Source organism: Adiantum capillus-veneris, chromosome 21 (assembly GCF_014529385.1).
Source record: "Adiantum capillus-veneris isolate H3 chromosome 21, ASM1452938v2, whole genome shotgun sequence".
In the NCBI taxonomy this organism is placed as follows: domain Eukaryota; kingdom Viridiplantae; phylum Streptophyta; class Polypodiopsida; order Polypodiales; family Pteridaceae; genus Adiantum; species Adiantum capillus-veneris.
The window spans coordinates 45,249,502-45,276,414 of NC_140951.1; the positions used below are offsets into that span (position 1 = coordinate 45,249,502).

Genomic DNA, 26,913 nt, shown 5'->3' on the forward strand with positions numbered 1-26,913 from the left:
CTTACCTAAGGTCAAAGGCCTTTTACACACATTATTAGAGGTCTTCAATGAAGCTAACCCTGAGGTCTTATGCTCCATTTGTTAGCCTTGCTCTTTGATAGACCATCTCTCATTTGGGCCCCTTTACCATTGGCCCCATGTTGAGATAGATCTATAAGCACATGTCTATATCTTAACACTTGTTCCCGTTTATTCTCCCACATTAATTGATCAATTTAATATGAGAAAATCATTTGGGTTGGTTAGATATTAGATATTAGATTTTATGACATGGATAGTCAAATTCCTTGGGAAGGTGTTCATGGCCTGCAAGTTAGGTATGTTGATGAGATTCAAGCGATAAAGGTAGACGAGATTCCACATTGTGAGACCAAGGGAGAGCATTAGTCAAGCTACAACAACTCTTTGGATAGAGATACAAGCTGGGAGATGGATTTGTCCTACACGAGGTATGAGAGTTTGACCCTATGCATGTGATTGGACATGCAGTAGATGTCTGTGAAGAGAAGGTCCAAGGGCAAGCAGGTATGGTGGATAGAAGCCAAAGAGAAGAATCCAAGCCTACCAACAAGGGTATGCAAGTGAATGAAGATGAGGTGCAAGGTGATGGAGTAGACCATATGCCTATGGATTGCACGAAGGATGTTGTAGACATTGGTTCCATTGATTGTCTATGTTTTGATGATGAGGCTAATTGGGGGTTCAATGACTCAATGGTTGACATAAAGGAGGAATCATCGGTTCTTATTGAGAAGGCTCTAGCCAAGATGTACAGGATAAATGTGGCCTTGTGTTTTGCCCGCCTTTAGATGGTTCTTGCAACAACCTGAGAATCTAAGATTGGTCTGAAGGTCTCTCCATGTGATGGTAGGACCATATCATTAAATTTTCCTTCATAAGGACCCATAAGGAAGGCAAATCCTTAAAGATTTTGTCTCGACTGTCCTCCAATTTCTCTATACCTTGATCACTATATATAGACTGCATGTCAAAGTCAACCATGTCTTTGTGAAGGTCAACTTCAGCAATGGGTGTTTTCATCCCATCTCGATTCTCATATCTCGGCTTCTTGACCATCTTTCAAAGTTCATCCGGCCAATTGTCTCTAACCTTTGTTACATTAGGAGGTATTTGGTAAGCAGATTTATCCATAGTATTCTTCGCCACTTGATTTGTCATGTCTTTCTGACATGTTTATGCTTGTTCTTTCTCTTGATAGTGCTTCAGCTCTTTTTTCTCGTCTCATTTGTCGACTATTTCCTTTTGGTTTTCATTTACAGTTTAATTTTCAAAATCTCGTCCTTGTTCACTCATTTCTTTCACTTAATCAAGGTCTCTCGGGTCTACAGATGGTTGGGAAACTATTCTCTTTTGAACGGGCATAGTTGATGGAGGCTCCATAAGAGTTTGAGCAGTCTCAATCAGCTTTTTGCTCATCTCCAGCCAAAGCTTTTCCCATTCTGTATTAGGATAAGTTAGCCATATATACTCCATTTGTATGGTGATTGCCCAATCTAGCTTGATATGCTTTTAGAATTGCTTCCAATGGCTTGAATTTTTTTTCAGCTGACACCGAACCTTTAGAACCAACTTCTTTTGGCGTGATTTCATTCAAATCTCACATATTTCTTCTAGTACAATGCTAGACTTAGGTTTTGCTGGTTCTTGTGATTGTTCTCAATCTTGGGATAGCTTAGTCATAACAGCCTTTAACTTCTTAGGGTATTGGACTCTCACTCTATCTCATGTGGATTTTCTATTTGATTTTGCACTAATACATTTTTGAAAGTCACTTCCTTCTTTTTTTCTTGTTGTTTTCTATTTTTCGTGCACTCTCTTTACCGTTTCAATGGAATTTTTGATCCTCTTGAAGATGGTAAAACCTCTACAATGTTCATCACTACTTTTCCACCTTTATCTTGGTTATGTGGACAATTTGGATATAGGTGATCAGTCCCACACTCTCCACTATATCCTCCTTCACTCTTCTTCCCATGAGGAGTGTTGAATACTACATTAGGTTGTTCCTCAGGGCAGTCTCTAGCCCAATGGTCTCCATCGCACCTGAAACAAGGTCTTGAAGGTCTCTGTTGTTTAGGTTGCTGAGCATATTGTCTTTGAGGAGATATATTTGGTCTAGATTCACCCTGATTAGCTATGAGCATCAATGTTCCCTGAATTAGGGTAAACCCTTTGCTCTAATTTATGTTGCCCTTCATCTATGTGAATCTCTAGAGGACGAAATAACACTTTCTTGATCATAGGATTCCATGACCTTTGATGGATAAGGATCACTTTGATGGTAGTGTACGTGTGGTGTTCTTCTTTGTGATACATATGTACTGGTACTAGAGCACTCTCCTTTGGGTACTCATCTGGATACATATACCTCACTTTTGCATGATCTTTCCTCGGTAATGGTGTGAATGTCTTGGGTCCGTCAAGGGTCAACACCTATCACATCTCTAGAAGAGATGGAACTAATATGAAATGTCAATCCTAAGAAGCAAGTGACTCTACTAGGGCATGGAGGCATGCCAAAAGGTTGTCAATCTCTTGTCTAAACACAACACATTCCACTTTGACACTCAATGTGTACTCTGTCTGTTCTGCCGGAATCTCTTATTCTATCCTTCAATCCTCTTGCCTAACCACATGCAAATCCTCAAGCAAATCAACTCCATCTGACTCCAAAGTTAATAGGTAGCTTCCTAAGATTATATAGAACAAAAAGGAGTTGTCAGAATTTCAATATGACACCAAGAAAAAAAAACAAGATGTTCTCTGGTATGGGCAGATGCACTCGAGGGGTGCATTGTGTAATCACAATAATGTACCATGTGAGCTCAGCAAGAGTGGTCTTTTAATGCAAAAGTTTTATAAAAAAGGAATTTCTATATTCCGTTTTGGAAAAAAATCTTAAAATAAGGGGTCACTTTATTCATTCAAACATGTTAAAAAGGGGATTTTTAAATTACCCCGTGAATGCACGTTATATAGGGCGTTTTGATTATTGCATCCCTCAAGTATATGTAGATGGACTTTTTGGATTTTAGACATGCCTACTAGGTTCCCCTAAGTGCCTCAAATCTCATGCGATTGACAAAATCTCAAAATGATACTCGGATAGAGAGAAATGTCAATGTTGACCCGTGGGTCAACAATACGACATAACTCAACAAAGCCTTATTATTTTAGAGTTATGAAATGCTACAGATTATGGTTAAAAACATCATTTGCTATGAGTAGTTAGTCTAGTTGCAAAAGCCGAGGTGCAATGGCACTTCCAGATTGTACATACAAAGCCATTTTACCTGATGAACTCTATTTTAGGTTTAACGTATGGTAGCCTTGATATATAAGGTACCTAGGTCATTCTGTAAAGAAAACTTTATCATAATCAAGTTTTGAGATGCCGTCGACTGTGTGTGAGAGAGAAAGAGAGAGAGTGTCAGCTTCATCCTGGCGCTACTCCCTGCTCATTCATCACATTGGAGATCCGACTACACCATCGTGCTAGGCTTGATGAGAGCTACACAACAATGCCAAGCATTTCATGTGGAACGGAGTAAACGTGCTCACATAGCTACGAGATATTTGTGGCCATAAGTATATCAAACAATGTCTGTTTTTTGCATGCAAGTAGTCATTTGAATCCCCGGGGGATTCACCAAGGAAAACTTACCACACAAGGTAAGTGCAGGGGAGGGGTTTTTTTTTTACAAGTTACATAAGCGTATAAGTTAGAGGTAGGCCCCCAATAATGTATCTCCAAAGCTTAAAAATGAGAGAGGGGGTATCATTATTTTATTTTTTTGGAGGGGGGGGAGAGAAGTGAGAAAACATGAGAGGAAGTTTTTTTTGTGTTTTAAAATCATGGCTTCCCAAAAGATTTTGCCCTCGAACTTCAATAGCTATAAAGATACATGCAAGAACTAACACTACTTTCTATATAGTTCATTTGTTGAGGGATGAAAGCTATAAAGAGTTTGTATAGATGCAGATTTACATGGAGAACCTAACAAAACTTTATAACCATGTTGTTATTTAGATGGGTCAAAATTGGACGAGTAGCTAGAGTGCAGGTTGTACGAACACATAGTTTGAAAGTCAAACTAAGACACATTGAGGGTATATCTAGTTATCAATAGAAGTGGTTCCTTAGTACATTTCCAGTCACTATGCTACACGCTCTTTGACTAGTTTTACTCAATTAGATCATGTAAGACCTAAATTTTATATGTAAGATAGGGGTATGATAGTTTTTTGCATGGATTGTAGTATAAGCGTAGAAAGGGGGTTCATATTCCCTAATATGAGTCGTATATATGGGTTTTATCAAAGTTGTCCACTCGCACGTGGCGTCCTGTTTTGTATATAGAGCAAATCCCTTGGGTTTGAATCATGGCAACCTAAGCTACATATAGGTACTCATAGACTTTCGTTTTGGCACTTCCAAAATTCTAGTCTGTCTTCATACGCGTTTTCTACACATGGGTCTAGAGTGAGGGTAGAGGCTTTGGGATAGGTGTATCCTAGGAAGGATGATGTTCCTTACGTTTTGTACAATTCTCGTATGGTTTGGTGAGTTCCCTTCTGTTTGTGTGTATGTGGGTTGGGTGGTGTAGTTGATAATAGTGAGATTCTTGACTGCGGTTTAGTTAGCCTTCCAGAGTGTTGTATAGGTGGAATGTTCTCAGCTTGACAAGCTAAAGAGATTGCCTCCGTGCAACCATCGTGTTATCTATGTCCATTAACATTATGTTAATCTAGGTAGTGTTGCATGCACTTCATAGGTGTTGTGATTTGCTCCCGCAACATTGGTGCCATTGCCGGGGACACAAGGACTTGCGTAGGTAATCCTATAACACTTATGTGATGGTTTCTTGCTATAGTTTTGGCTAAAGGAAGCATCTTTCTTAAGTGGATCCGGAAGAGGTTATTTCGAGATCAAGTGGATATTAGCCAAGACACGTGTGTCTTGCTGAGGGTCTGTGAGTAGGTAGATTTAGTTAGGATTTGTAGTATTAATTGTGGATTAGAGTAGTTGTTGGTGGTTGAGTGATTTGTGAGGTGATAAAAGTGTTTTGTTGCTAGTCCGTTTGTGGCATTGCAACGTTTTTCTACTCATAAATGCGGAACCCCATATGATGTGTAGGAGTAGCTTTAGGTAAGTGATTTGATTCTGATCTAGAGCTATTCATCACTGATTTATTTGCTAAAGTGCTTGTTTTTATTCACAATATCTGAAAAGTTGATTTTGAGGATAAAGATGCAAGAAACACCTTTTTGTGACATATTTCCATGATCGATTGATGTTGTGCATATAAAAGGGCATGCCCAAGAGTTTTGTGTGGAAAAATTGAAATTTTGTAAACTTGGACATCATATGTGTATGTTGTCTCAAGAGGCATTTGGAGACAAAATTGAAAAATCTGATGTACAAAAGTGTTCAAAAGGGGGGTTTTACCCTAAGTACACATTGAGACCAAAGTTTTGACCAACTCTTGACACCCAAAAGACAAAAGACGGAGTGTCAAAAACGGAAAAAGGAAAAAACTTGTAATTCTGAGCACCTTTTTGCATGAAAATTGGTGAAAATGCTTGAAAACCAGTGCTAGAGACTTGGGGATGCCTGGGAATGAATTATGACAAAAAATTCATCAGTAGACATCATACGCTATGATGTCTAAAGGGTGATTTTGGCAGCAAAAATGAACTTTTGACATTATATCCATCTTCTACATGTTGTGTTGAGCACATACACCAAATTTTACTCCATTTGGGCTTATAGATTGAGAGTTAAGGGGGTTTTACTCTTTCAAGGGATTTCCTTCTCAAACATGATGATTTTGTGCATTTTTTAGTTCCAAAAATTGCTATGAGCACATATTTAGGTTCCACACATCAAGGGGCACCTATGGTAGAAATAGAAATCCATTCTAACCACCTAGACATCGTACGTGTATGATGTCTTAAAGACCATATTTTGGGTCAAAAGTTACATATGGGTGCATCCATGTGTTCTAGAGCATTTAGGGAGCAAGTGGGCCGAATTCCATTTCATTTGAATCATTTTTGGGCTTATAAAGACCACAACACAGATCTAGGCAAAGTGATTGCTTGGAATTAGTCATGCATGGATTCCGTTACTTAAAAAGAGAAATTTAGGAATGATTCTTGATATTTATCAGTATAATCTATCGTAAGAAAGTTTCATCAACAAAAGTTGGTCATGCGACGACGGAGTAAGGAAAGATTAAACCGTGGGTAAACAACAAAAACAAAAAAGCTCATTAAAGAAACTAGGTAAGATAATCAAACATCACAAAACGACATGAGAAAAGTGAAGGAGAGGAGAAAATTTTGAATGATGAAGGTGGATGAAGAGCGAAGTCTAGGGTGGGAGGTGTAATTAATTAAGGAATATCTTTTTTCAAGATTGGAAAAAAAAGAACGATGTCCCCAAAGACTAGGCACTCACGAGCTACTCAATTTGTCGCACATGACTGTTGGAACTCTGTACTTGTAGTAATTTAAAACGAACTTAAAGTAAGGGTCAATCTTCGCCAAACCATTAGGAATTGTAGTTAAGGATCATTGTACAAGTGTGGACTCAACACATGGGAAAGGAGACAGGACGGGCTTTAACCTAGAGAGCCGTGCTTGAAGATATATATGTGTTTGTTTGTGGAACTAGAATATGGTATTATATAAATATAATAGGAAAAGGAAATAAAATATTACTAAAGGTGGGGGACTACATGAAAAACATACTATTAGGAGTGGAAAAGAGTTGTGTGTTGCTCTCTATCCTCTTGATTTTCACTATTCGCGTAGGTAGTATTTATACCTCTATAGTGTTTCTCCCAAAGTGTTTGGTTGGGTGGTGTGGATGGTGTGGATACTCATGAGGGAGATGGATAATCATATGGTGGTACAAAACCCCCTTTCTTTTCTCCTCCCCGCATTCTAAATGGATAGAGAAAACAAAGAATAATCTAGTAATTAGTATTGGATTATTATAATGTGCTACAACCGGAAGCCTGGCTGCCCTGCAAAATACTCGAAAATGGAACATAGCAAGACATAAACGACTAAATCTACTTACCTGCTGAATCGCAAAAATCCATCGACGAGCACAACACAAATACAGAGAGGCTGAGAGCGGGAGAGAGCAAGAGAGAGCGTGCAGACGCACCTCCTAGAGCAGAGTGCTACGCCGGCACGGTGAGAGAGAAGAGGGGAGAGATGAGAAGAGCAACGCAGACACTGGGTGCAATCTCCCCCCGTGCAAGAGTGACCATTTCCCTCTTGCACGTATTTGTTATATAGATTTCTTGAATGGTCAAATTGGTTACAAATTGGCCGGCCGATCATAAATGGCCAAAGCTCATAAAGAGCAATTGAATAATAAAATGTACATAAAATATGATATCCTTTTGCAATAGCTTAGCTCGGTCAAGCCTTTTCCACCTATCACAGCTTCAATAAATAATAAGATATCAATTCCATAACATACCTCTCCGTTGGAAAGCAACTGTCCTCAGTTGCGAAGATAAAAATCTGCAAACAATACTTGTCAAATACAGTGATTAGTATGTTGTGTCAAAAATATCACATAATAAATATAAAAAAATTTATGAAACTAAACAACATTAGCTTATGCATGCCGTCATCCACATACTACCTATTCTAGTGTCCCATACCACTAGAATAAGCAGTATATGTCATACCCTGATGAATCAGAATATCATTGGTCACACTCATCATTAATCTCATAATGTCAAGTCTCATCACATAAACACTGCCATAATAATCACCAGATACCAAATCCCAATCCAATTCTAAGTCCAAATCCAAATCACTTTCATTATGTACCCGGGTAACAAAATCATACCAGTTACAGTGGTGGCCAGCCACTGCAGCATGATTTTGTGATTGGTATTGCCTAAATCGGCGAATCTGCACTAATGCTGCCTAAATCAGCGAATCTGCATTTACCCTTATGAATCTGTAATTTTTCAGTGTGCTACCTAAATCGGTGAATCTGCACTAGGATGAGCATTTACACACTGCCTAAACCGGCGAATCGGTGTGCTTGTGACCAATGGACTAGACAAGGCATAAAGGAGAAAAAGTATATTTACTACGTTGTCGACATCACATTGCAGTATATCACCAAAGGACTTACAAATTGTTTTTCAATATCCCACAGCACCTTATCCCAATTGCTGTATAGCTTATAGACAAATCATCTCAAGAAAAAAAATCCTTTCAATATAATTAGAAGTGATGACCTTAGCAGTGTTTGAGTATTCACGTGAGAACACAATGCAGAGAAATTAAATATGAAAAGAGGAATGACGTATTTGATGTACATACCAGGAGGGTAGACTGTATTTCAAAATATATATACCATTGTTGGCATATGGGGAGGGGTGCAAGTGATGCAACTAGCAAACATACACCAAAGTGTAGCTAACAGATCCAAAATGTGTTAGTGTGGGGTTAATAATTAGTCATGAACTTGCAATGACAACTACAGAAGGGAGTAGTAAACAACAAATGTGAGACAACTAAATGGATTTCTTTTTTTTTCTGCAGTTCTAATTAGGTAGCATAGATCAACTAGTGCCACTAACCCAAAAAAATATAAGAACAAAGTGCGAATTGTTGCATGTGGCCAAAGTAAAAGATGTGAGTATGACATGTTGCTTGACTCATGACATGAATCGGACAACTCAATAGAAAAAAAAAAAAAAGGTACATTGACTTCTTGTCGAGGTTTACCATGATTAGCCTTTGATTGCTGAGATAGTGGGATTATTCTGCTTCGATTGTGTAAGAAGATGATGTATTGGTTATATATATGCAATTTGCTGTAGCATTCATAGAATTTATTTAATTTTTTATTTAATTTTTTTATTATATTATTATTTTTTAATCATTTGAGAGATAGGACTACATGGATGAGGTTGAGAAAAGCGTCTTTGCTAATCAGCCAAGCTATACGAGTTTCAAAAAAAAAAAATCATTTATAGGTGAGCAATGACAAAATGAAAGTATAACCATTAGTTTGAGGGAGAAATATGTTGATTCCTATTATGTTCATGCAAAAATAGTATGATCGAAAAATCTATACCTAGCTAGTAAGAGAGTAAAAATACAAATAAAAAATATGATGCACTTTTATACCAATAATTTTGACTCGGCACCTATAGAAAGATTCCTTGTTAATGTTATTAATGCGTGATATTTATAATTACTTATTGTAGGGCTACAATAACTACGACAGTATTTTCACTAACACTGTGAGCAAACGAGCCAAACTATAAGAGGTCAAAGCTTAAGGGACCTGTTGATTGTCAGCGTGCTATAACACAATTAATATTAGCATGTGAATAAAACAAAATTGATCACACTGATTATGATGATAGAGAAAACATAAGTGAGTACAAGTCATTATATGAAGTACCTTATGAGAAAAGATAGTCTTCACAAAATGGAGAACACATATTATAGTATGGTGTGTGACTCAGGGCGTGACCTCCGAGGATGGTAGGTTACAAAAGACTTTGCCATTTGCGTCGCTCAGACAAGCTTTGGCGGACGTGATGTCTGAAACCACAAGGGTAGGAAGGACCCCTAGCATCAGGAACCTTATAGACCCGTACGCCTTGCTGAATTTGGCCATGGTCTTGTGGAGCAACTTAATTCACATTAGCTCACCTCTCTGTATCAGCTATCACACCATCGCAATGATTAGCATGTCACTACCATTAGCGGCACACATCCACCGGCCGGTAGCGCTTCTTCTTCCATGAGAACATTGTCAACCTATGCGAGTGTTTCTTTTGCACGTTGTGAAGCCCTGAACCCGTGATCAAAATCCTTGGCATCTTTGTGGGCATTATAGGTAAAGTCCTCAAACTTGCAATTAGTAGCATGGAACGCCTGCTCAAACCTTCTCTGGATATTTTGAGATTCCGACCATTGAAAGCCACACCGTTTAAAGCCAAGCAGATTCGATCAAGTGGCCCATTCTTTGGATGAGAGAATGGAGCCGCATCCTCAAGGTGGGCTGCAAATATTAGTGTTGCTGTTGGCACTGTACGACGCGTATACTCGCAAGTATCTGTAACGACGAAGGTGGTTGTGGCAGGCTCAGCCCTTAGGAAGAGACCAAAAGATAGAAACATGGCATGACTACGGGAAGGTGGTCTACCCAACTGTTGACGTGCAGATACAACACTATTAAGAGGAAAAGTGGGTTTTCTGGGTGGCGTGAGTTGGTGCAGGTAGAGAGTGCTGTGCTTGACAGTGGGTAGCTCTTCTAGGTGAGGAAGTGATTGGTGGGTGTCAAGTGAGTGTTTCGCAGTCTACTGGTGAGAGGAAACAAATTGACGGCTGGGGAATAACGCCAGTTTGGGTTCTTGCATGGCGGCTGGTGTTCTGTGAGGATGAGGACGTCCGAAGTAAAGTTGTCTGGTTACGATTGGTAGACCTCATGTATTCCAAGTGGTTGGGCTGCAATTTGATGAGAGAGGGAGAGAAAAAGAGAGATCGCGCAGCTGGAAACTTCAAGAGAACTGCATGGCAGCTAGAGTGAGTGGAAGGATTACGGAAGTAGCCAATCCATGTGTGCATGATGGGAAAGGGGGTGGCGGTTAATGCAATACAGATGCATGGCGGCGGCTTAAAAAGGAGGTGGTTGTGAGACGTTGGTTGGGGTTGGTGGAGAAGGGACGCCCACTAGAGGGGTAGAGGCACTATCTGATGATGACGAACATATTGCATGGAAACTGTGAAAGGCAGAGGAAATCGGCATGAGTCTGCATGGCGGTTGGCCGAGTAGGTGCCCCACGGCTGCATGGGGATAGGTTGGAAAAAACCTCAGAACTCCAGTTGTGCAACCTCGGTTTGTGTCTTGGTTGGCTGCGAATGCCATTGAGGTATGTAGCTGCCATGGTAGCTCAAAAGCGCCGCTAAAATGTCATCCGTTGCTTGCAGTCAATGCCGGGGGAGTCAATCCATCTGCAATGGAATCGTTGCGGACATGCTGAGTCGCTGCTGCCAATGAGTGAGTTGCAAAGCTTGTCATATGGTGGGGTTGGTCGCTCCACAATACTGCATGTCATAGTTGTTTTTTTTTTTCCCTCCTTGGAGCTCATTCCCACGACAGGCTCCCGATCTCATGAGAGTGAGCCATAGGTTGTTGCCCTCAACCATTTACTCTCTTGAACATTTACATCACAAGGTTTGCTTGGGCGTGCTTGCTATAGTGTAGGATGAAATGAGAAAGAGATATGTACACATGTTTTTACATCGACATCCTATTTAGATTCACGCTCAAGCTCCTTGTGCACGTCGTTGATTCCCCCGATGACATTAAAACATCCAATTCTTCTTCGAATTCTAAACTAACTCAAAAGAGCGTTTTGCAACTCCTTCTCCATCGTCATTTTGTATCCACTCTCTCCTATGGAGTCGCTTCTAAACACTTGGTATGCGTAGTTAGGCTTTTTACCTCAATCATCTCAAATCTACTATACACCTAAATCAATATGCAATGGCGATGATTCTCAGATATACCAATCATGCTCTACATGTACACTAATTAAAAAAACCCCATTAATTTTCTCTTAATAAGAAAACATTTGCACCATTTAGGAGTGAAAAAGGAACTTAGCTCAATCCCTTGGAACTCTCCATAGATGTACTTGTATCGTTTGGAGTGTAAATCTGAGCTCTGATACCACTGCTACAGTCGGAAGCCCGGCTGCCCTGCAAAATACTCGAAAATAGCACATAGCAAGACATAAATGACTAAATCTACTTACCTGCTGAATCGCAAAAATCCATCAACGAGCACAACAAAAATATAGAGAGGCTGAGAGCGGGAGAGAGCAAGAGAGCATGTGCAGACGCACCTCTTAGAGCAGAGTGCTACGCCGGCACGGTGAGAGAGAAGAGGGGAGAGATGAGAAGAGCAACGCAGACACTGGGTGCAATCTCCCCCCGTGCAAGAGTGACCATTTCCCTCTTGCACGTATTTGTTATATAGATTTCTTGAATTGTCAAATTGGTTACAAACTGGCCGGCCGGTCATAAATGGCCAAAGCTCATAAAGAGCACTTGAATAATAAAATGTACATAAAATATGATATCCTTTTGCAATAGCTTAGCTCGGTCAAGCTTTTTCCATCTGTCACAGCTTCAATAAATAATAAGATATCAATTCCATAACATAATGTATGTGGTAAGCTCAAGATTTGCATTCAAAATTAACTAATCTCTAGTAATTAGTATCGGATTATTATAACGTATGTGGTAAGATCAAGATTAGAGTTTGAAATTCACTAATCTCGATCAATCCTCTTAGTTCGGATTTGTTGCTAGGAGTGGACCTCTTGGGGTATTCTTGATCTATGTACGATTGGGGGGACCTGAGAAGAGTCTGGTAGGGTTGGAAGGGGTAAACCCCACACCCTTATTTATGATGAGATAATGAAATTAGATTTTTTTTTTGTTCCAATCTCGTGCGAATAAAATCAAATGTTCATTATGAGCACTCAAGGTCGGCTGGCCGCACTTGAACCCATGACCCGGGTCACGGTCGAGTACTCAACCAACCAAGCTAGCTCCTTAAACCAAATAGTGTGAGACCAAAAATGGAACTTGTCAATAAGTTTCAATTTAATGGAACATCTTGGTCAATGTACTCATTTTCACACATTTATGAGCCCCTAGCACTTTTGGTTGCGTTGTTGTTCCATATATCCCAAAAGTCTTTGCAAGGGTCCAAGGGATTTTGACATGGACTACCTATGATGTTACTAAAACATGTAATTTCCTTTTCTCAATAAACTAGTAATAAGTTCTTATGTATTTAGTGTCCATGAGAGAGAGAGAGAGAGAGAGAGAGAGAGAGAGGGAGAGAAGAAGAAGAAGAAGAAGAAGAGATTTTAAAGCATTGTAGGAGAAATCCTAAGGGGCTTCAAATTCGGACGAGTCTTGACTTGAAAACCTATTACTCAAGAGGGAGATAGATAATCAATATACATGTCTATATTATGGGTCCTTAAAGGTCAAACATGACCCATGGGACCAAATGAAACATGTTCCGTTTGGACAAAATGACCCTATATTACAACCCTCAAAGGCCATATATGATCCATGGGACCAAATGAAACATGTTCCATACTTTATGTTGAGCTAATCAATCCTTCTCTATGCTTAAAGACTTGGATATGAGGATGGCAATTGAATGTCCACAAAGTGACTGGGGAAAGAAAGGTAAGAATGTGAGGAAAGCAAGCTGAACCTGAGTACTTAAGTGGGGTATGATGGTCATATCGAGTAATTTGCGAGGGGCATACTATGCATACACAAAGGGACTCTCCCCTTGTGCTCCTACGCACTGTCTCTCACAGTGAGGGAGTGGGAGCTAAGCCTCGATAGCTTCTATGGGGTGTATTGCAAATAATGGGATATGCTTAAGCATATATGGGTGAGTATGGTCCCCACACTTAAAGGAGAACATGCTTGTAATTTGGGGCAATCATTTGATATAGGGTCTCGTGATACATCATTGACCAAGTGTGTTGCATTCCTTCTTCCAAACCACTCCTTGATGTCTTGCATTCTCCAAAACTCAATATTTTTCTTAGAACAATCTTTTGCACCTTGTTACTTCACTCCCATGCAATTCTGGGAAGCCAATGCGAAGAAGTTTGGCGCATCTTTTTATCATGTACTCCACAGTTCTCTCCATATCCGATATGGAGAGAGAGAGAGAGAGAGAGAGAGAGAGAGAGAGAGAGAGAGAGAGAGAGAGAGACGGTTGAGCATGTTGACACCATTGCACCGTGGGAGCACCTGATGTAGCGAAATGGACAGTGTGTGTGTGTGTGTGTGTGTGTGTGTGTGAAAGGGCTCTTGGAGGTTCAAATCCAGCTTTGAAAAACACACAGGGAAAAGTGCACAAAGTTTTGACGACGAAACTGCAATTCAACGTCGGACGCGGTTCGTCCTTTTGATTTTTCGCACCTTTGGCTTGCACAATGTATCATCACCATCGTCAGAGATCTTAAATCCTTGCTGGTGAGCTGGTTGGCTTCGTCAAGCTGCTACATTTCTCCATTTTCGCATAGTCGGTCCAGCTTGCTGGTAGCATTCCATTCATGCTACTCTAGCCGGCGGCAGCTCTTCGTAGCCGGCAAACCTTGGTCGTTGCTCGCACGCCGATTCACACACTGCAGGTAGCGCTCTCCATTCTTATGTCTTCAACTATTACTTCTTGTTTGGAGGTCTTTCTTTGGCGTCTAGGTCCATTTCCTTGATTCCCCGCCTTCTACCTCCTGATGTTTCGTAGCTCTAATTGAACATACTTCAACTGTTTTCGCAGCAATTACCATCTTAATTTGTCAAAGTTTATGCAGAATGGGCTAGAGTTGGAAGTGGAGGTGTTTGAAGATCTTCTAGAGACATTTCTAATCAGGTTTTGTGCTGGTTTCTAGCTATGCGGGAGAGATTGAGGTCTCCATTCCGGAGATTGCGAAATTTTGCGCTGAGTAAGCAGGGATCCAAAGATGCCAAAGAGGCTCCTGCTCCGATTGATGAAGGGCCTCTTCCTGGTGTAGTGAAATGCATGCAGGTACCTGTCATTACACTACGCACGCATGATTATCCTACTGGTAGTGGATTGTTTGTTGTATTAAGCTGTATTTTCATTGACAATTGGACTTAATTTCATTGACGATTGGACTAAGGTGCTAGGGAATAAGTTTTAGTCTATTAAAAGGAGAAAAGGCGCATTTGACGAGACGAGTAGAGCAGCATTTAATGCTTTACATTCCCTCTCAATTCAGGACCATGTTACCAAGCAAGGCTGAGCTTGGAAAATGACTTTTCGTAGTTCTAGTTTTGAACGAGCTCTCTCTAGGAATACAGACTCTGTTATTTGTGGAGTGTGTAAACCATAGTGCTGCAAACTTGTACAGATGTGAGGAAGGGAAATTTGTGCACCACCTTGGCATGAATATATCAGCCTTAACCTGTTGGTGGATTTTACTGACTTTGGCATGGCATTTTTGCAAGAAGTGACAGCGTGATGTAAGAGTATCTATTCCAACGTCTTGCATGTTCTGTTTTAGAACTATTGTAGGCTGTTAGTGAATTAGTATGGGTTAAGACTCAGAGTAGCCCACAAGAATTAAAAATAGAGTTATTGAATCTGAACAGTTTGTTGTAGAGCATTTTGATGTGAAAGCATTAGCTATTGGTCCTTTTCTATCAAGCAGTTCTTTCAAAGAGTTGTACTAGTAGAGTTTTTCAACAGGAGAGCCTTGCATGGGCTCTTTTCAAACGCTGCTTGATGGTGCAAAAGTCTCAGTTGGAGGGTTTTGATTTGCAAGTTCCAATTATTGTTTGTCACTTGTCAATGCTTGTCCTGTTGTTTTGAGCAGCAATGTTGTGTTTTAATAGTTTTGTTATTTCAACGTTTATCTTAAATCTTTCTTGTTGAGTGGACTTCTCTTCTATTGTTGTTGCTCTCTCTTACAATTAGATTCATTCAAATTCAAGCTTACTATCCTAGATTGCTCTGATTGCTGCTTATTGGATTATGCTGCTGTAAATTCTTGGCCATATGCTCCATGGACCATTGTATCTAGTTTTGACATGCTTAATTGGAATTGGCATCTTTAGGATAATATTTTGAGCAATTTTTGGTTTCTTGTGTCAGTGAATTATGGCACTATTATTTTATAAAGTAGGTGTTAAATGGAAGAGTTTTTGACTTTCTTGCAAACTGCCTATTTCAGGATGCAACAGATATGCGCCTCAAATATGAAGGGCTCTTGACAAATGGTCAGATAATTTCTGGTTCAGCTTATGGTAATAATTGATTCCATCTTTGCAATCTCCTTGTCATGGATGTTTAGTTCATCAAGATTCAGCACTTGAGAAATGAAAGATGATGTACATGCGAGATGTAATTATCTTGATTGTGCTGAAATGTATGTGTTGACACCTCCTATCAACCTTGGTATTTTGATGTGTTCAAAAGGTGCTTAATCACATCATGGGTGAAAATGATGCCCATTTTGTGAGACCTCAATTCATTTGGGAACTGGAGTTGACATTTCTTGGTGAAGTTTCTTATAAACCGTTTTGGTAAACACGAATTGGAGAAAGTTTTAAGGCATCTTTACTGGATCCTGGACTTTAATCTAGTAGAGGAATTTCTTTATGCAGTTTCCATTTCAGCGCTTAGCTGTGCCCGAAGCCTTCAGATATGTGTACATGCCTTTTTTCTTATTCTACGTTGGAATCTAAAATGGGCAGATATTATGCTATGTATCTTTGATCATTGTGCTTAGAGATATCAATATTTAGTGCTAAGCTTCTGCAGATATTTAGAGTCAAGACGTTGTTTGTTTCTATCTATAAAGTTCTTGTTATGATGAACTTATCTATATGATGACTATTTGGACCTACAGATTTTTCACGTTCCCTTCAAGATATGGCTTCTTACATGGAGGAGTCTTTTGGGGAGGTTGTTGATCAGGAGATTGGTATGCTTCCTATAATGTCACTATTGTAAACACTTACATTTGAATTACAGTGATGTACAAAACTCTTCATGCCCATTGGGGTTGGTTGCTCATTGTGTGCGCGTGTGTGTACGTGTCCCTCTTTTAGAAAAGTGGGCTTGAAATACTTGGCATTCCAAAAAATTCACAAAATTTCACAATACAAGGCATCTAGGAAAAATGCTCGTGTCCCTTTTTTTGTAGCTCTTTTCTACAAAAAGAGGGCTTGAAATCCTTTGCATTCCAAAAAATTCACTAAGGCTTCTAGGCAAAATGCTCAGATCAAAGTACAACATGAGAAGAAGAAGAATTCCAGAAAAATATGATAAAGGAGGTTAGCCTAGTAATACAGCAGCATCATGAAAATAGATGTTTGTGTGCACAAAGAGACCTCAGATGAGACCCTATTAACCCTTCTGCTGGTCGGCCAAGGTGCCCTGCAGAATGAGTAAGATAGTTTTGAGTTTTTGTTTGTTGCATGCCTTTTAATTCTTTTGTGTTCATTATTATTATTTTGATGGTGCAGGAAACATTTTCAGCTTGCTTGCCAAGGTTCAATTTGAGATGTCCAAGTTGCTTGACCTTTTTGTAAGTGGTGGAGAGAGAGAGAGAGAGAGAGAGAGAGAGAGAGAGAGAGAGAGAGAGAGAGAGAGAGAGAGAGAGAGAGAGAGAGAGAGAGAGAGAGAGAGAGAGAGAGAGAGAAAGAAAGATTTTTAACATCTATGTCAGGCCGAAATCGGCCTATGAGACAAATCAAATGTACATGGTGTGTATGTCATCCGTCTATCGGAAAGACAAATGAAACAAAACTGATACAAAACTGAACTGAATGTAGGTAGTGGAGTATCTGAGGAGGGATGGAGCTCTATCTCTAGGGGGTATATGCATGTCTATATGCTCAAGGTAGTGCAATCATGAGAATGCATCAAGCTATCTAGCTCCATCCTGTACTAATGGGGGGATGTAAGATGTGGTACATGGGTGGGTCTGGTGCCAAGGCTACCCGGATGAAAGCTGTCGGGTCGGCCCTCACCTGAGCCACTCGCTCCTCAGTGGCACGGCGCTCCCGGGCTCGGATCTCCTCGATCTGTCGGTGGTGGGAGCTCGCGCCCCTGTAGCCTGTGACTCGTGGTCGTCGTCTAGCTCGGCTCACCTCCGCCTGTGGGAGTGTCACTCCCCTCTGAGTGTCTGGTGAGGGAGGGGCGGCAATCCTCTGAAAGAAGTCTGTGAGCTGCGACTGTCTCCCCTCTGTCTGTGTAGCTGTGTGTGGCTGTAGTAGTGTGTCCCGATGGCTCTGTATCTCTAGTAAGAAACGTCCGAGCTGTCTCTGATCTAGAGAGTCCATGATCACTCTGAATAAGGCCTCATACCTGCCTCTGATCTCAGTGTATGCTCTGCATCTACATACAAAGTGCTCCTCACTCTCCACCTCCTCTGTGTAGGCTCTGCAGACTCGCTCCTCCCTGGGAACACCAGTATGTCTCCCGATCTCAATCTCTAACCTGTGTGAAGCCACTCTCAGCTGACCAATCGCCACCCGTGAGCTATGTGGCATATATGTGTCCATGTAGCGTGGTCTCTGTATGAACCCCCCAGACAATATGGTGAGAAACTGGTCTCTGTAATCTGACATCCTCGTCCCCAAGCCAGGTGACTCCCAGACCCTCCTAGTGTATAGCTGCCACAGATCCTGTCTCAGTACCAAGTTCCTCTCACTGCGAGAGAGGTGAACATATGGTGAGTGGGGGTCGTATTGGAATGGTGGTAGGCTCTCCATGTCAAGACCGTGTCCCTCAAACCATGCTCTGACCTGTGAGTACCATGCTCTCTCATGCCCACTCTCTGATAGCTGTATAGCTGCCTCAAATGCTCTACGGGTAAGTCTGTCAGGAGGTAGCTCTCTCATCCTCTGGATGAAGCAGACTGTCTGGAATAGTGCCTCTACAACCATAGGTGGTGTGGCGAGCTCGGCTCTAATAATGTCATGTGGCACTGCCTTCTTGCTGCGGAGCAAGTGTGAGATCATACATACCTGTGGCCTCTCAAGCTGTGTCCACTGGTCAGCTGTCAATCCTGGTGCCCATACTGCCGCCGAGTACATCAAGGCCGGGGTGACTAAGGTGTCGAAAAGCCACCCCTTCGTGCGGGGCTCCTGAAAGTGTGCCTGGTGGCATCTCCGCTCTAGCATGGTCAGAGCTGCATATCCTCGGGTGAGCCTGTCAGTAGCAGCTTGCCTCATAGTGAAGGGTCCTGGTAGGCTGGTGAATGTGATGCCAAGGTAGACATAGGAGGTGACTACATCAACCTGTCCTCCTGCTGCTGTGAAGGTGGCAGCGCTCTTCATTGCACTGGATGTGTGAAAGATCATAACCTTGGTTTTGCCAAGGTTCACAGTCAACCCCCTGTGTGTGCTGAATTCGTCCAAGGCCTCAAGATGGCGTTGCAAGCCCTCTGGTGACTCTGAAATCAACACAATATCGTCAGCATATAACATGATGTGGACCGGAGTACCTGCCAAGTCGCTCCCCTCTCCCCCTGCTCGCAGTATGTAGTCGGAGATCTCGTCGATGTAGAGCCCAAAGAGTGTCGGGGAGAGTGGGCATCCTTGCTTAACACCAATGGTGCTAGCAATGGTCTCTGAAAAACCGCCTGGGCAACGAACCCGACCCGTCACCCTCTCGTAGAGAGCATATATGGCCCAAGTCATCTCTGTTGGTACCCCAATGCTGTGAAGGCGCTGGAAGAGTCTCTCGCGTGGGACTGTGTCAAAGGCCTTGCGGAAATCCACAAAGCAGCAGTAAAGCCTCTTCTTCCGCGCCTTTGCCCCATCAATGAGGCAGCGCAGAACGAAGATGTGATCGGTGGTGGAGAAAGCTCGTCTGAAACCTGCCTGGCCTGGAGCTCGTAAACCCTCGATCTCTGCGTAGCAGCTGAGCTGTGCCTCAAGTACTGCTCCATATAGCTTGGCCATCGTGTGGCCAATCATGATAGTCCTGTAGTTCCTTGGGTCCAGGGTGTCGCCAGATTTGTGGATAGGCACTATGGTGTGCTTTGTCCACTCCTCTGGGAAGCCCTCCCCTATAGCCCGGTTGAAGACATGTGCAATCAATGGGGCTATAGTGGACGCCGCATAAATGATGTGCTCACTCTGTAATCCAGTATGGTCAGTTGATCGTCTGTGCTGTATGCGGCGTATGGCCCTCTCTACCATCTCTGCTGTAAAGAAGGAGGAGTAGTCGACTGTACTCCCCCCTCCCTCTGCAACTCCATGTGGCATACAAGTCAGGCCCCCTGAGGTGGGCCACTGGACCATCCCGTTATAAATAACGAGACGGTGCTGGGAGCCAAGTCGAAGTAGATGTCGTCCGTAGGCTGTGACTGGAGCTCTGTCTGCTGTATCTCTCATAGTAGCCTCCTCATCTAGAGTGTGTAGTGCCTCTGGGTCCTCGTGGTCATATGCCTCACACTGCTCACTGCGTGTACGAGCATTGAAGTCTCCCATAAGGAAGACTTCACCCAGTGTGGAGTACTCCATAATCTCCTCCGCGAGGCATGCGTACGGTGACTCCTGCTCAATAGGGGCGAATCTGGAGCCTGTGGGAGCAAAGTAGCAAAGGGCAATGTAGACGATCCTTTCTCGTGAGAGCTCGAGGCGAATCCACATGTAGCGGGCCTGTGGGTCTGTCACGAGGACGTGGCAGTTATTAACCATGTCACAGAGATGTGGCAACTGCTAACCTTGGTTGTTGGTTTCTTTCCAATGGGGTTTATTTTATTTGTTTAAGACCCTCTTCTTGAAGTAGCAAACGGTCGGACATTGTATGGCCAATGTGAACGGTAGATTCACCCGCAGACGGGAAGTGGTCGGCACTGGAATTCGTATGGTAAGAGGATGTCTAGGCTCAGAGCAAGATCATATAGGTCCCCCCGTCGCACTTAGCAAGTTGGTGGATACTAGGAAGTGAACTCAATTAAGGCGTAAAGTCAAGGTGGGACTTCCAACAAAAAGTATCCGACAGTTGGGCCACATTGCATTTTTGGATGCGGTCCCAATGAGGATAGATGGTCAGAAGACCAGTGGGAGCCCAACGGAAGCATCTCCTAAAATTTAGGGAACTGCTATTTTGGGCCACGAAATGTGTTCGCGTCATTACCTTCGGTATGACTAGGGGAACACTTTACAACTCTGCCGCGAAGTCAACTGAGGCGTCGGTTGGGATATTTTTAAGCGGCGAACCCGAAACGGGAAAATGCTTGAAAATGCGCCAAGTGTCACATTTTGGTGAACTTTCCTCTTGCAAAAAAATGGGCGCTGATTTTTATGCTGGGAGAGGCCTCATTTGCAACCTGTCACAGGTTAAGAGCTATGGAGTGCTTTCTTTCCCTCTCATGTACAGTGTGGTGCTAGGAGTGATGCCCTGCACACTACACACTGCTCTCTCTCTCCCCTACGTGCAGTTATGTGATGCCCCACAAGAGGGCTACTCATTTGACTGATGTACAGTTGTGTGGGTTCATGCTTTTGTGCTGAGGCAAGAGCCTCCTTGAGCAGGAACAGGGGTAGCTAACTGCTGCTCCAAAGCAGGCACTGGTGAGGGTCACAACCTCACCGTACAGGTGCAAAATCAGCGCTGTGTATGCGCTGTAATTTGACTGTTTTTCAGCCATACGGACGCCAGGATCATTGGGAATCGTGCCCCACTGGCAAAGGACAGTTAGGGGACTGTTTGGGGCTGAAAACAGGGCAAAAACCAGTAAATACAGCGTGCTGAATTTACTGTTTTTGGACAGGAATCAGAGGGTATACGACAGTGCAAGCGAGTTCCAACAGGGGAATTGGTTTCGCGCAAGTTTTGGGGCTGTTATGCTGCCGAAATTTGGCCAAATCAAATGGTATCTAGGTGGATACACGTGAAGGATTCCCAGGACCTTACCTTGTAATTTACCCTCCTAAAGAATAAAGAAATACCGAAAGGGGCGCCAATTTTGGGGCCTACAGGTTGTCGGCGTCTGCTCGGAGCATTCTAGCTTCCGAGCCGTGTGTGTGATGAAGTGTTAATTCTCGTTACAGGTCTCCTTTGCAAAGTGCTCTGTGTGTGTGTTTAAGTAAAGATTTTCGGGTGAAAGCCAACGTCTACCGCCCTACGGGCCGGTTTCATGGTTCCATTGCTGGGATATCAATCACTTTTTCCTCAAAGAGTGAGCCTGGATTGTTCAGGGTAAAGACACACAGTGCAAGAACGCGGGGATTACACTATGGCCGACAAGGGGAATGGAATTATGGAAGAGGGTTCCTCTCCAAAGGACAGGCAGGAGATTCCTATGGTTTTTGAGATTGGCGAGAGCTCACGGCCACGTCAGTCTGTACCTCCTGTCAACGTGAATGTCCCTCCAGTAGTACAGGGCTTTATGACAGGGCAACTCGAGGATGATGCGTTTAAGACTCAGTTAGTTGCCGCGGTGAATGTCTTTTCGCAGCTGGTGCAGAATCCGAGGTTTATGGAATTCTTGCAAGCGCCACCAGTGCAACATCAAAATAGGCAACCTACGCCGCGTACGGAGCTTGTTGAAGCTCAAGCCCAGGTACTTCATGAGGCGCAGGAGGAAAGGGAACACTCGCATGTTGCGGAGTCGGGGGCTCCAAAGCAGGTTCCTCCCGTGCTTGAACAGGTGGCTAGAACGCCTATTCCACAGGTTATGCCAGTTCAGCCCGCCACCTCTCAGAGCCAGCATGCTGTCTTGAATGGACAGGGAGCTGGATACCAGGCTATGCACTCAGTTTTTCCACCACCCACGGTACATCCTGGGTATTTCGGGGGTGGATCAGTGTTCCAAAGTATGGCTGGTTATGCGTCTGGAAGTCAGCCGTACATGCCAGGAACAGTGTTCGGGGGTATGCAAGGCATCATGCCAAACCCCATGTATGGTACTATCGGCATGCAGCAAGGTTTCCACGGCAACCAGGGGCAGTTTGGGGTGCCACAGGGTCATTTTGGCATGGCTGGTTTTTCTGGACAGCAGCCAGATATTGCACCTCTGACGCAAAATGTGAATGGCCAACACGTGCCGATCATGCCTACTACAGTGCCCATGTTGCAGACCATTCCGTATGACAATTTGGGGGCACTAGAGAAGCCGAAGGCTTACAAAGAGGGTGGTGTAGCAGTAAAGTTCAGTACCTTCAGTGGTTTCGAGGACAAGACAAAGGCACTCACTTTCCTGCAGCAGTTTGATACAGCTTATGCGGGAGGGAATTTTACAGAGGCCTCGAAGGTTAGGAAAGCTGCCACTTTCTTAAAGGACAATGCGTTGACATGGTGGACGACATTGTTAATGCAAGGACAGGCACTCGCCACTTGGGTTTACTTCAAGCAAATGTTTGCATCTGCTTGGCTATCAAATGAATTTGAAGCCGATGTCTTGACAGATTGGCACCAGCTTACGGCAGCTTCGTGCAAGAGCTTGCTGGAGTACAATAGGAGGTTTTGTAAAGCATTACTCTCAGTGACCTCCTACAGATTTGTGCCACTGACAGAGCAGATAGAGAAGTATTGTTGTGGGTTGCCTAAAGGGCTTCGCGATTACTGTACAAAGAATAGAGTGGCTACCCTTACTCAGCTTATGGAAGTTGCGAACACTGGTCTTGCCCTGTTGAAAGGAGAGGACAGTGGATTTCCGAGCAGTGATAAAGGAGGGCAGCAAAAGAAAAATTCAGCGAAGAAGCCCTTTGTGAAGACGGCTCCTGATGCGTCACAGGGGTCAGAAAAGGCCACCAAGGACAAGGATTCAGCTGGGACTTCTGGAGCGCAGGCAAAGAAACAGAAAAGGAAGCCTTTTGTGCGCAAGTCGCTCGAGGAAAAGAAGGTCCTAATGGCTGAAAACAAATGCTTTATATGCGAGCAGCCTGGTCATATTTCTATCCATTGTCCACAAAGGAAAAGGCCAGCTGACTCAGAGGATAAAGAAGACCAGAAAGGCAAGAAACCTAAACCCACGGCATGTTTAGTGCCAGACATGGTGGGTGACAGGCCCAACACAGATGCCAGTGAGTTATGCAGGGCATGGGGTAAAGTTAGGGATCAGACGGCACTCATCTTCTTTGATCCAGGTGCCAAAGCCAACTTTATCTCACCAGAGTTAGCTATGAAGCTCGGCATCAAAGCTGAAGAGATGGGGTACACAGCAGAGGCAGGGTTGGCATGTCCTGGCCACTCAGAGTGTGTTACTCCCATCATTGGAAAACTGCGTCTGCATATTCAGTCGTATGTGGACACTGAAGAGTTTTACATCATGCCGCTGGAAGGTTGTGACGCCTTGTTGGGGATCCCGTGGATGTTCCGAGTGCATGGAGTCTTGGATGCCTACAACAAAAAGATCACTGTACAGCATAGGGGCAAAACTCACATCTTGGATGTAAAGCTTAAAGGAGAGTCAATCCCTATTGTATCTGCTTCTGCTATCACTTCTGTAATAAAGAATCATCTTTCTGTGTACTTGATTTTTGCACGTGATGTCTCAGATAGGGATCAGTCAAATTTATCTGTGTTAGATAAAGAAAGGTCAGCATTTTTGCAAAAGTTTAGTGACTGTTTTTCTGATTCATTACCGTCGCAATTACCGCCAGAGAGACCTGAGGACCATCGGATAGATTTGGTGCCAGGGTGTAGCCCACCAAATAGACCTCCCTACAGGGTTAGTGCGGCGCAGCAGAAAGAGATTATGGGCCAGGTTGAGGAGTTATTAGAGAAGGGGCTGATTCAGCTTAGTTCTTCACCCTTTTGCTCCCCAGTGCTCCTAGTGCAGAAGAAGGATGGCTCATGGCGCATGTGTATTGATTACCGTGCGTTGAATAAGAATACCATCAAGAATAGGTTTCCTATTCCTCGCATTGATGATATTCTCGATCGTTTAGAGGGTGCTGCAATTTTCAGCAGGATAGACCTGAAGAGTGGGTACCATCAGATTCGTATAAGCCCAGAGGATGTGCACAAAACTGCGTTTAGAACGACATTTGGTCTTTATGAGTTTCTAGTGATGCCGTTTGGGCTAACAAATGCTCCTGCCACGTTCAACAGAATGATGGACCGGATTTTCCGCTCGCATCAACAGTTTGTTGGAACATTCTTCGATGACATGATTGTGTATTCGAAGAATGAAGAGGAGCATAGGCGTCACTTGACCATTGTGTTCGAAGAGCTGCGCAGTCACAAGTTACTTGTCAATCCTAAGAAAAGTGAATTCTTCCTCGAAGAGATCCACTTTCTGGGCCACATAGTCTCAAAGGATGGTGTAAGAATGGATCCCGCAAAGGTCGAAGCTATCAAGACATGGCCAGACTTGAAGACTGTGCACGATGTCAGAAGCTTCTTGGGATTGTGTTCCTACTATAGAAGGTTTATCAGAAATTTTGCAGAGATAGCATCGCCTCTTCACGCATTGCAAAAGAAAGAGGTCACTTTCAGATGGACCCAAAAAGAGATTTCAGCTTTTAGTCTCTTAAAGGAAAAGTTGACTTCAGATCCAGTTATTGTTTTGCCAGATCTCAGGAAGTCATTTGTGGTCCAGTGTGACGCGTGTGGCAGTAGCATCGGAGCAGTGCTAATGCAAGATGGACGGGTAGTAGCCTATGAAAGCCGAATTTTGCAAGGGCCAGAGAGGACTATGCAAGTCTATGAGAAAGAGCTCTTGGCTGTTATTCATGCGCTTTCTAGCTGGAAGCACTACCTCTTAGGTGCTGATTTTGTTGTCCAAACAGATCATCAGACCTTGCGATACTTCTTGACACAGTCAAAGTTATCCGAAAAGCATATGCGATGGGCAAACATTCTTTCCATGTTCCACTTCCAGATTATGCATGTGGAAGGCAAGAAGAATGTTGTGGCTGATGCGTTATCAAGAAAGCCACAAATTTCAGCTGTGTCAATTCCTTATCATCATGAGTTAGATGACATGAAGGAACAATATACTGCTGATGAAGATTTTGCAAGGATCTTTGAACAGTTACAAGAGGGGCAACATCACGAGCACTACCTCCTCAGAGACGGTTTTATGATGATGCATGGCAGACTTTGTGTCACTAGGCCACTGCGACATAAGGTCATGGAAGAGAGTCATGTCCCACCGTATGCAGGGCATCGTGGCATTGATGCAACAGTTAAAGCGGTAGAGACGTTCTTCTATTGGCCTACCTTGAGGAGAGATGTGGATGCCTTTGTGCGAGCATGCATAGTTTGCCAAAAGGTCAAGTTTGACAGGCAAAAGGCACCAGGGTTGTTACAACCATTGCCGATTCCGGATAAGCCATGGGAAAGCATTGCTATGGACTTTATCTTTGATCTTCCAAGGACGCCAACAGGGAATGATGGTATATGGACCATTATCTGCAGGTTCAGCAAGCAGGCCCATTTTATCCCTGTCAGGAAGAAGATAAAATCTGATCAGATGGCACGCTTGTTCATGTACAATGTGTTTAAGTACCATGGTATGCCACAATCGATTATCAGTGATCGTGATCCTCGTATGACCAGTTTGTTCTGGAGAGGATTGTTTGAGAACATGGGTACTACGCTCAAGTTCTCGTCTTCGTTTCATCCACAAACTGATGGACAGTCAGAAGAGGCCAATTCTACTGTCTTAGATCTGCTGAAATGCTATGTGTCAGATAATAAGGGCAAGTGGGAACAGTATTTGCCTATGCTTGAGTATGCGTACAATAATACAGTGCATTCGTCTACTGGCAAAGCACCTTTTGAAATTGTTGAAGGCGGCAAAAAGGTTCCTCCCATTTTGCATACAAAGGACAAGATCTTTGAGGCAGATCGATATGTTGAGAACATGGATGAGATGTATAAGAAGATTAAAGTTGCCTTGGAGAAGACTCAGGCAAAACAGAAAAAGGCTGCTGATCGTCACCGTCGTGAATTGCTACTATCACCTGGTGATTGGCTTCTCTTAAGGTTCGAAAAGGCAAGGTTAAAGAAGATGAAGGGCAAGGAACGGCTGTTTCCTAAGCTCAGCATGCGATACTATTCGCCTTTTCAAGTGCTTGACAAGATCAGCGATGTGGCTTACATGCTGAAATTGCCTGATGCGTGGAAGATTCATAATGCGTTTCACGTGAGTCTTCTAAGACCCTTCGTGGGTGATGTGCCAGAAGATATGCCAGTTAAGGATCAGCCAGAAGTTGAGGAACTTGATGAGATCCTGGTACCTGAGCAAGTTTTGGCACATAAGGACAGAAAAGTTAAAGGACAAGTTGCAAGACGCTATTTGGTGAAGTTCAAGAACTATCCGCCTATGGATGCAAAGTGGATGG

The 26,913-nt window shown here is 43.1% G+C and overlaps 1 protein-coding gene across 1 annotated transcript in view; it reads left to right on the top strand.

Annotated features, from left to right (window-relative positions):
* The first annotated feature begins 13,937 nt into the window (after positions 1-13,937).
* LOC147430879 (uncharacterized protein At2g33490-like) overlaps positions 13,938-26,913 on the top strand; it is a 69,643-nt gene continuing 56,667 nt past the window's right edge. Inside the window, exons 1-5 of the mRNA XM_086493411.1 lie at positions 13,938-14,264; positions 14,523-14,659; positions 15,828-15,900; positions 16,506-16,580; positions 17,125-17,186. Coding sequence (XP_086349537.1) covers positions 14,525-14,659; positions 15,828-15,900; positions 16,506-16,580; positions 17,125-17,186 — 345 coding nt within the window. The 5' untranslated portion in view covers positions 13,938-14,264; positions 14,523-14,524. The remainder of the gene's footprint in view (positions 14,265-14,522; positions 14,660-15,827; positions 15,901-16,505; positions 16,581-17,124; positions 17,187-26,913) is intronic.